General features: G+C 72.2%; 3 protein-coding genes across 3 annotated transcripts in view; 2 read left to right on the forward strand and 1 right to left on the reverse strand.

Moving 5' to 3' along the window:
- Nucleotides 1-452: 452 nt before the first annotated feature.
- H696_05977 (hypothetical protein) lies at nt 453-3809 on the forward strand. The gene is made up of 4 exons (XM_009499746.1): nt 453-717; nt 867-1615; nt 1719-2828; nt 3146-3809. The coding sequence occupies exons 1-4, from the start codon at nt 619-621 to the stop codon at nt 3651-3653; spliced, it is 2466 nt and encodes an 821-aa protein (XP_009498021.1). The 5' UTR covers nt 453-618; the 3' UTR covers nt 3654-3809.
- Nucleotides 3810-4507: 698 nt separating this feature from the next.
- Nucleotides 4508-6843, forward strand: H696_05978 (hypothetical protein). The gene is made up of 2 exons (XM_009499747.1): nt 4508-4717; nt 4838-6843. The coding sequence occupies exons 1-2, from the start codon at nt 4517-4519 to the stop codon at nt 6659-6661; spliced, it is 2025 nt and encodes a 674-aa protein (XP_009498022.1). The 5' UTR covers nt 4508-4516; the 3' UTR covers nt 6662-6843.
- A 364-nt stretch (nt 6844-7207) lies between these two features.
- H696_05979 (hypothetical protein) overlaps nt 7208-8095 on the reverse strand; it is a gene marked incomplete at both ends in the record, with an annotated part of 2897 nt that continues 2009 nt past the window's right edge. Inside the window, 2 exons of the mRNA XM_009499748.1 lie at nt 7208-7621; nt 7898-8065. Of these exons, the coding sequence (XP_009498023.1) occupies nt 7208-7621; nt 7898-8065 (582 nt within the window). The remainder of the gene's footprint in view (nt 7622-7897; nt 8066-8095) is intronic.

The raw sequence follows: 8095 nt of genomic DNA on the forward strand, positions 1-8095 counted from the left end.
CCCCCCCCCCCCCCTTCTCTCATGTCCCAATCTCAAGAGAACAACACCCCATCATCGCCTTGTTTCCTTCGTTGTCTTTGCTTTTCGCGCCCCGCTGGTCCGGCGCTGTCCTTAACCTCGCGCCGGAGCGTTGGCACCTGTGCATTGTCGGCCCCGGCTCCCGCCTGGGTGTTTTTTCCGTCCTCCCTCCCTGGCATGTGCGTGTGATGCGGGGAGTTCCACACATAGTTGGGGGGGGGGGGCGGCGCCCTCGCGCCTGGGTGACATCTCTCGGTGGCACCAGAAAAATGTGCCAGGGCACGGGGGGGGGGTCTACCAGCGGGCGCAGGAGGGAGGGCCGCCGCGAAGAAGAGCCAGCCGCGGGTCGGCCACTTGCCCTGGAGATTAACCGTGGGCGCGTCTCGGGCGATCGGCGGGGGAGGCGGGCCGGCCACGGGAGCAGCCCTACAACAGCAACCTGCCGGGCGTACGGGCGCACATGCCGGCAACGATCACCTCCCCTCTCCCTCCCCCTGTGTGCTTTGCTCCCCATCCTCCGGCTCGCCCGCGCGCCGCTCCCCGCCACCCTCCCTCTCCCTTGGCCCTCTTTGCCGGCCTCCCGCTTGCGCCGTCCTGGCCATGGCCTCGGTCGCCATGTCCGACCCCTCCGCCTCCGCCACCAGCACGGCCCCAGACCGGCAGGTGCCGGTGTCCTTCAAGAAGGCCGTCCTGCGTCATGTGCGTTGCCCGGGCCCAGCCTCCCGGGGGGCGCCTCTGGTGGTGCCTTCCGCCGCCCACCCCCCCCCCCCCCCTCCCCGCCATGCGAGACTGTCACTGACGCCTCATGCGGGCTGCCACTGGTTGCGCCCATTTCGGCACCTCCGTAGGCCAAACAGCGCAAGCAAGCGCAGCACGCCTCCCCCGAGGGGGGGACGGCCACCCAGCCATCGACTCCCGGCGAGCCGGCCACCTTGGCGGCGCCCCTGCCGGCTGTGGCCCCGCCGCCGCCGGCCGGCGAGCGCTTCCCCGGCGGCGCGCCCGCTGTCTTTGACATCGCCACCCTCTTTCGCCCCGGGCTAGCACCGGGCCCGGGGACAGCCTCGGTGCCGGCCCCGGCCCCGGCCCCGGCCCCGGCCCCGGTCACCGCTCCTGCCGCCGCCGAGCTGCCCTCCGAACAGGCCGTAGCCCTGGCACATGCGATGGCCGCCCTGGCCAAGCGCCATGAGGCGGCGCAGGCGCGCATCCGGACGCTGGAGCAGGCGCTGGCCGAGGCGCACACCGGGCCGCCGAGCGCCCCCGGCCCCGGCCCCAGCCCGGTGGAGGAGCAGCTCCGCGCCGAGGCGGCCGACGCCATGCGGCGCCTGGACGAGGAGCGCGCCCGGCGCATCCGTCTGGAAGAGGAGCTGGCCGGGCGGCAGGATGATCTGCGGGACCTGCGGCGCGCGCGGCAGGAGGCCGAAGCGGCCCTGGCCGAGGCCCTGGCCGCTGGCCCTGGCCCCGGGGCCGGGCCCGACCCGGCGGAGGCCGATCGGCTGGCCGGGCGTCTGGCCGCGGCCGAGGCCGCCGCCGCCGCCGCCCAGCAGGAGGCCGCCGACCTGCGCGCCGCCCTGGACTCCGAGCGCCAGGCACATGAGCGGTGCGTTGCTCTTTTCCTCCTCCTCTTCTTCTTCTTCTTCTTCCTTTCGTGACTCCCGCTGCCCCTTTTTTATCTGACCGGCATTCCGCGCGCGCGCGGGCAGCACACGTGCCGAGACCCAGCACCTGCTGGAGGACTCGCGCGGGCTGGTCGACGAGCGGGCCGAGCTGCACCAGCGCTTCCACCAGCTTACGGACGACAAGCTGGCCGCGGTGCAGGCCCAGCAGGCGGCCGAGGCCCGGGTCCGGCAGCTGGAGCGCGAGGCGACCAGCCTGCGCGAGGCCGCCGCACATGGGGGCACCCTGGCCGCCGCGCATGCCGCCCTCGAGGAGCAGCTGGCCCAATACCGGCGGGCATTGGCCGAGGCCGAGGCCCGAGCCGGGGGGCTGGATGCGCGGGCGGTGGCGGCCGAGCGCGCCCTGCAGGCAGCCGGCCAGCAGGCCGCCCAGCAGCAGGCCGACGCCGGCGGCCTGGCCGGGGCGCTGACGGCCGAGCGCCAGCATGCGGCCCTGCTGGCGCGCGAGCGTGACCAGGTCCTGGCCGAGCGGGATGCCGGGCTGCGCCATGCGGCCGAGCTGGCCGAGCGCCTGGAAGCGGCCACTCGCGAGCGGGACACCTTCCGCGAGCTGCTGCTCCAGTCGACGGTGGCGGCCGGCGGCGGGGCGTCCACCGGCCCGGCCGGTGCCCTGGGCGGGACCTCGCCATCCGACGCCAGCCCCCTGGCCGGCGATGGGGGCGACGCCGACGAGCCGGACGCCCAGGACCCGGGGGCCCCCTCGCCGGTGGCCATCCCGGCCGCCGGGACGCCGCTGCTGCTGCACAGCCTGCAGGAGGAGCGTGATGCCCTGCGGGCGCGCATCGTCCAGCTGGAGCGCAAGTTGGCCAGCTTCGCCCCGGGCGGCGGCGGTGGCAGCAGCAGCGGCAGCAGCGGCAGCAGCAGCTCCTCCCCCGGGCCGGGGAGGGCTCCGCAGGAGGCCGACCCCATGGCCGAGGCCACGGATCGGGCCAACTCGGTGGAGGTGTTGCTGGAGCAGGCGGAGCGCCAGCGCGACGCCCTGCAGGCCCGCCTCGACGCCCTGCAAAGCTCCTCGGCCGCGGCCCTGGAGTCGGAGTTCACCCGGGGCCAGGCCCTGGCCGAGGCCCTGGCGCAGGGGGCCGCCGAGCGCGATCGCCTGGAGGCCGACCTGCGCCATGCCCAGCACCAGATCCAGGAGTGCGTTTTTGCTTCCGGGCCCTCCTCCATTCTCCCTCCTCCTCCTCCTCCTCCTCTGACCGTGTCCTTTCCCCGCGGCTTTTCCGTCCCCTTCCCTCTGCTCCTATCCCCTTCTTACCTTTCTTGCCTCTCTTGCCTTTCTTGCTCCACGCTCCTCTGGTTCCTCTTGTCCCCGTCCCTTTTCTTGCCCCTCCTGTCCTGCCTGCTCCGCTGGGATTCCCCCCCCCCCCGGCCCTACGCTTGGCTGCCCGTGTGTATGCCCGTCGCCTCGCCCCCCTGGCATTGCCCCCCGCACCCCCTCTGGCACCCGGGCACAGACTCGTCAAGGATACCGAGAAGATCCCGGAGTTCATCCGACTGTATCACCGGCAGCGCGACGCGCTCAAGGCCCGGTCGGTGGCCAATGCCCAGCACATCGAGGAATTGGCCAGCCTGTGCGGCAAGCAGCGCGACGAAATTGACCGGCTCAATGGCGACCTGGCCCGAATGCGCCAGGAGCTGGCCACCACGCGCGCCGGCCGCCACGGCAACCCCAATGGCACCGAGACCGGCGCGGCTGCCCCGAGCGAGGACCCCGATCGGCAGGCCCCGGACCACGAGCATGGGCACGAACATGGGCATGAGCATGAGCCCTCGCCGGCCGTCACGGCCGAGCCCGGCGCGCCGGAGCTCGCCTCGCAGGCGGCCGACCTGCTGCAGCGGGTGCGCCATTCGCAGGACGCGTACCAGGCCGCGCGCGAGACCCTGGCCGAGCAGTCGATAACTTCCTCGCGGATCGTCTTCACCCCCTGCCCCGGGTGCCACGGCCCGGCGATCGATGTCTGAATGCCCGCCAGCACCACGGCGAGGGCCCGCCTCCCCCCTCCTGGTGCTGCGGCGGGGGGAGAGAGGGCTGTGCCGGGGGTCTGCGCATGCGCGGATCCACATATAAAGATATACAGCTACGACGCCTCGGATGGACGAGGCGTCGGTGTTCAGCCAGCCACTGTTCCAGCATCCCGGGGGAAGAGAGCGAGGCAGGGGGGGGAGAAAGAGGGAAGGGCCAAAGAACGGCAGCCCTGGTGGAGGAGCACAAGGACAGGATGGCATGCGCGCGCGTGTGGGACTGCCACCCTGGTCCCCGCCGGCGGGACGTGCGCAGGCCCCTGCCCGCGGCCGGCCCTCGAAAAAGAGTTGGCAGCATAGGGCAGTGGCGCCATGGCTCGGGCTCCAGGGGCTTGCCGCCGGGCGAGTAGTGCCACCGGGGCGGCCGATCGCCACTGGGCCCGGTGTCGCCACCCTGGGCGAGCGCCGGGGCGCTTCTCGCCCCCGGACAAACACCGCCAGGCGCCCCTGCAGATGCCCCCCCCCCTTGGCGGGCTGCGATCTGGGGGCGCGGCGGATCCCGGCCGGGTGGTGTGCCCCGTCTCTCCCGCCGCCAGGGGCCGAGCGGCCGCTCGCATGTGAGCAAGGGCGTGTGTGTGTGTGTGTGTGTGTGTGTGTGTGTGTGTGTGTGTGTGTGTGTGTGTGTGTGCGGGTGCGGGGGGTACAAAAGTCGCCCCCGCGCCGGCCCCAGCCCCGCAATGGAGAGACACAACACATCTTCCCTCCTGTACGGTGCCGATCCACACACGCCCCGTTTGGTTCCTCCCCCTCCCCTGTGTCCGGTTCCCCTACCCCCTCCTGCCCCTCCCCCCCCCCCTCCCAGCATGCCTCCCCGCAAGCGCGCGATCTCCGCCACGGCGTCCACGCCGGAGACCACCTCCCAGGAGGAGACGCCCACCCGGGCGGCCCCCCCCGCCGCCGGCCGGCGCCGGTCGCGTACCACCCTCAATGACGAGGCCTCCCAGCCGGAGGATGCGGCGGAGGATGCGGCGCCGAAGCGCCAGCGTGCCGACACGCCGGCCAAGGTGCGCGCGAGCATGCGCCCACTGCCCCATGCCGTGTCCCTGGGCCGAAACCCACTGCGCGTGTAATTTTCCCCCCATTGACTGACATCATTTCCTCTGGCCATGCCATCGACACAGAAGCCGCCGGTCGCCAAGAAGGCCGCCGAGACGCCGGAGGCCGAGACATCGGCCGCCGCCGCCGAGGCCCCGGCCAGTCGGCCGGGCATTTCCCGACCGGGGATCGGCATCCGCCGGCCGGGGGCCGGGTCGGCGCTCTCCCGCTCCACCGCTGGCACCGGCCCCAAGACCCCCCTGGCCGCGGGCAAAGCGCGCGGCGCCCTGTCCCGGGGCTCCACATCTGCCAAGGCCCCTGCTGCCAGCTCCAAGGCGAAGGCCGCCATCGCCAGCAAGGCCAAGGCCTCGGCCGGCTCCAAGTCCAAGGCCGCCGCCGGCGGCAAGGCCAAGCCCCGGAAGCGCGGCCGCTCCGACGAGGACGACCCCTCCGACGATGAGCACGCCGACGACCTGTCGGATCTCGATGACGAGGAGGACGAGGAGTCGGAGTCGGACGAGGAGGAAGACGACGAAGACGACGAGGACCACGGCCTTCATGGGGCCCGGCGGCCGGCGGCCGGCGGGAGCACCAGTCGCCCGGGCGCCCCCTCGCCAGTCAAGCACTCGGTGCCGGACATCCGCCAGTCCATGGCGACCACGGTCACGGCGGCCAACATGCGCCAGCCGAATGTCTCCTGCTCCGGGCTGGGCCCGGATGCCATGGAATTGCTGAGCTCGGCGGCCTTCGGCATTCGCCACCCGAAGGCCGTGGAGACGGCCAGCCATCCCTCGCTTCCCTTCGCGGCCACCCCCTCGGGGATGCCCTTCTGCCTGGTGGACTGGGTGGCCAGCCCGGTGCCCGGCACTGGTGGCGGCGACGGCGGCGGCGGCGGTGCCAATGACCGGCTCCCGGGGGCCGATGCCCGGGGCCGGTGCACCGGCGCCACGTCCGGGTACTTTGCCCAGCACCCGGCGGCCCTGGCGCGCGGCGCGGCCCCCGGGGCCGATGACGGCCACGGCGAGGCCATCGACCCCGTCGCCGGGGGCCCGCTCCTGCTGGCGGATGTCCTGCTGCTGGATGCCCCCCGGCGCACGGCCAAGGCCATGATGGCCCTGCTGGTGGGCACGCGCCCGGTCCAGGCGGCCGCCTGGGTGATGGCCTCCATCGAGGCCGGCCAGTGGCTGGGCTTCGAGTGGCGTCACAATGCCTCGGCGATCGGGCACCAGCTGCAGCCATTCACCCTGGACAGCTGGCCCGACTCCACCGGGAAGGCCGTGGCATTGGGGGAGTCCCGCTGGGCCCGGCCACAGCTGCCCCGGGTCCATGACCCGCCGCTGCTGGCCTCGCAGCCGGCCCTCTACCTGGCGGAGCCCCGGGCCCGGGCCGACCTGGGCCCGCTCCTGACGCAAGCCGGCTGCCGGGTGCTGGATGCCCCCTTCGGGTGTGATTTCCAGCTGATCCTCGCCAAGAAGGCGGCCGCGAACAGGGCCGCCGCCACGGCCGGCGCTGCCCCGTCGTCGTCGTCGTCGCCACCGCCGCCGTCGCCGCCCCGCGGCGCGGCCCTGGTTTCCGACCTGCCCGGCGTCCGCATTGACTGGGTGTTTGACTCGATCATCCATGGCCGGGAGCTCCCGATCGCCGAGTACCTGACCTCGGCCGCCCCGGACACCAAGGCGGCCCCGGCAAAGGCCCCGGCCGCCAAGGCGGCCCCCGCGGCGGGGGGGGGCCGTGGGCGTGGCCGCGCTGGCGCCGCCTCGCCGGCTGCCAGCCAGCAGCAGGATGACCACGCCCCGGCACTGCCGTCGGCCCCGCCGCCGCACCCTCTCCCGGGGCCGGAGGACCGGACGGTCTCCTTTGACGAGGCGCCGCTCTTTGGGGCGGCCGCCGCGGCGGCCGGCCTGTCCATCTGAGGCCCCCCCCCCCGCTCCCCGGGCTCCCCGAGCTCTCCCACCCTGCCGGGCATCGGCGAGGGGGTTGGGGGGAAAGAGAGAGCGCCAAAGAAAGCCCGCCCTGTCCTTGTGTATCTGCTGCCTGCTTGGTCCCCCCCCCTGTCGGGTGGGGCTTCCCCGACGAATGTACCCGCCCTTTTCCCTGGGGGTTTTTCTGTGCATATCTAGGAGGGGCGAGAGAGGAAGGGAACATCAATAAAAAGGGAGAGACCCGCTCATGGAGGCGCGGAGGGGTGGACCGAGGTCCGGGTGAAGGCGCGGGCCCGGCCACGCCCAAGGCAACAGCGGCGTGCACAGTTTGTATTTTTTTTATTTCCCTTCCCTGGTCGCGAAATAAGACAAGCAGCGGGGAGAGGGGGCCTTGCGCTCAGCACGCGCGCAAATAGGGCCAGACGCAAGGACATGTGTAGATGTGGAGAAGCAGCGGTGAATGGGGGGGGGGGGGGGGGGGAGCTGCCTGGCCCCCCGCCCCCGCCAGACATGATATGCCCGGGGGGGGGGGGAGCCTCAGGCCGAGGATGGCGATGGCAGCAGGTGCCCGCCCGGCGGGACGAGGCCCCGGGCCCCGCCGCCGGTCCGGTGGTGGTGCTCGTGCCACTCGTGCAGGAACTCGATGCTCTCGCCCACCAGATTGGCGGTTTGGATGAGGGCCGTCAGCTCGTTGCGGAAGAGCACCGGGCTCCGGGGCCCGGCCGGATCGCCATTGAGCAGGACCTTCAGAGCGGTGCCGTAGCCCAAAATCTGGACCTTGCCCCACAGCCGGCACTTCTCGCACTCGACGCAGTCCATCAGGCGCTCGAGCTGGCGGAAGCGCTCGCGGAACTCCGACTTCAGGCCCCCGGTGTCGGAGTTGAAGAGCTGGTCCGCGTCGAAGGTGGGCGGGAACTCGCGCGCATGTTCGGTGATTTCGGCGATCAGAGCCTGTGTGTGTGCGCAACGGAAGGTGAATGAGTGGGGTGAATGAGTGGGGTGAATGAGTGGGGTGAATGAGTGGGGTGAATGAGTGGGGTGAATGAGTGGGGTGAATGAGTGGGAGTGAATGAGTGGGGGTGAATGAGTGAGGTGGAGTGGGCCAAAGGACCGAAAGGACCAGGACAGCCACCAGGACAGCCACCAGGACAGCCACCAGGACAGCCAAGAGGATTGGGAAAGAGCGGGCGCAGACACGGGAAAGAGGAAGGAAGAGAGGGCACGCACCGCCGCGCTGTCGGTGAAGCCCAGCTGCGCATTGGCCGGCAGCAGGAGATCCGGCCGGTCGGCGAGCTTGGCGATGGCCTGGTGCAGGACGCTGTACGCGAAGTAGAGGTTCCGCACACGCTCCGGGTGGCTGACGACCTTCTTGTAGAAAAGGTCGTGGTTGAAAAACTGCACCAACGCGTGCCGGAGATGGGGGGG

Source organism: Fonticula alba (genome assembly GCF_000388065.1).
Source record: "Fonticula alba strain ATCC 38817 unplaced genomic scaffold supercont2.16, whole genome shotgun sequence".
Classification (NCBI taxonomy): domain Eukaryota; order Rotosphaerida; family Fonticulaceae; genus Fonticula; species Fonticula alba.

Excerpts from the sequence above, each read along its gene's own strand:
- H696_05977 (XM_009499746.1), top strand. The coding sequence starts at position 619 with ATGGCCTCGGTCGCCATGTCCGACCCCTCCGCCTCCGCCACCAGCACG. Across the intron at positions 718-866 it reads AGAAGGCCGTCCTGCGTCAT|GCCAAACAGCGCAAGCAAGC; the intron begins GTGCGTTGCCCG and ends GCACCTCCGTAG. Across the intron at positions 2,829-3,145 it reads GCCCAGCACCAGATCCAGGA|ACTCGTCAAGGATACCGAGA; the intron begins GTGCGTTTTTGC and ends ACCCGGGCACAG.
- H696_05978 (XM_009499747.1), top strand. The coding sequence starts at position 4,517 with ATGCCTCCCCGCAAGCGCGCGATCTCCGCCACGGCGTCCACGCCGGAG. Across the intron at positions 4,718-4,837 it reads GTGCCGACACGCCGGCCAAG|CCGCCGGTCGCCAAGAAGGC; the intron begins GTGCGCGCGAGC and ends TCGACACAGAAG.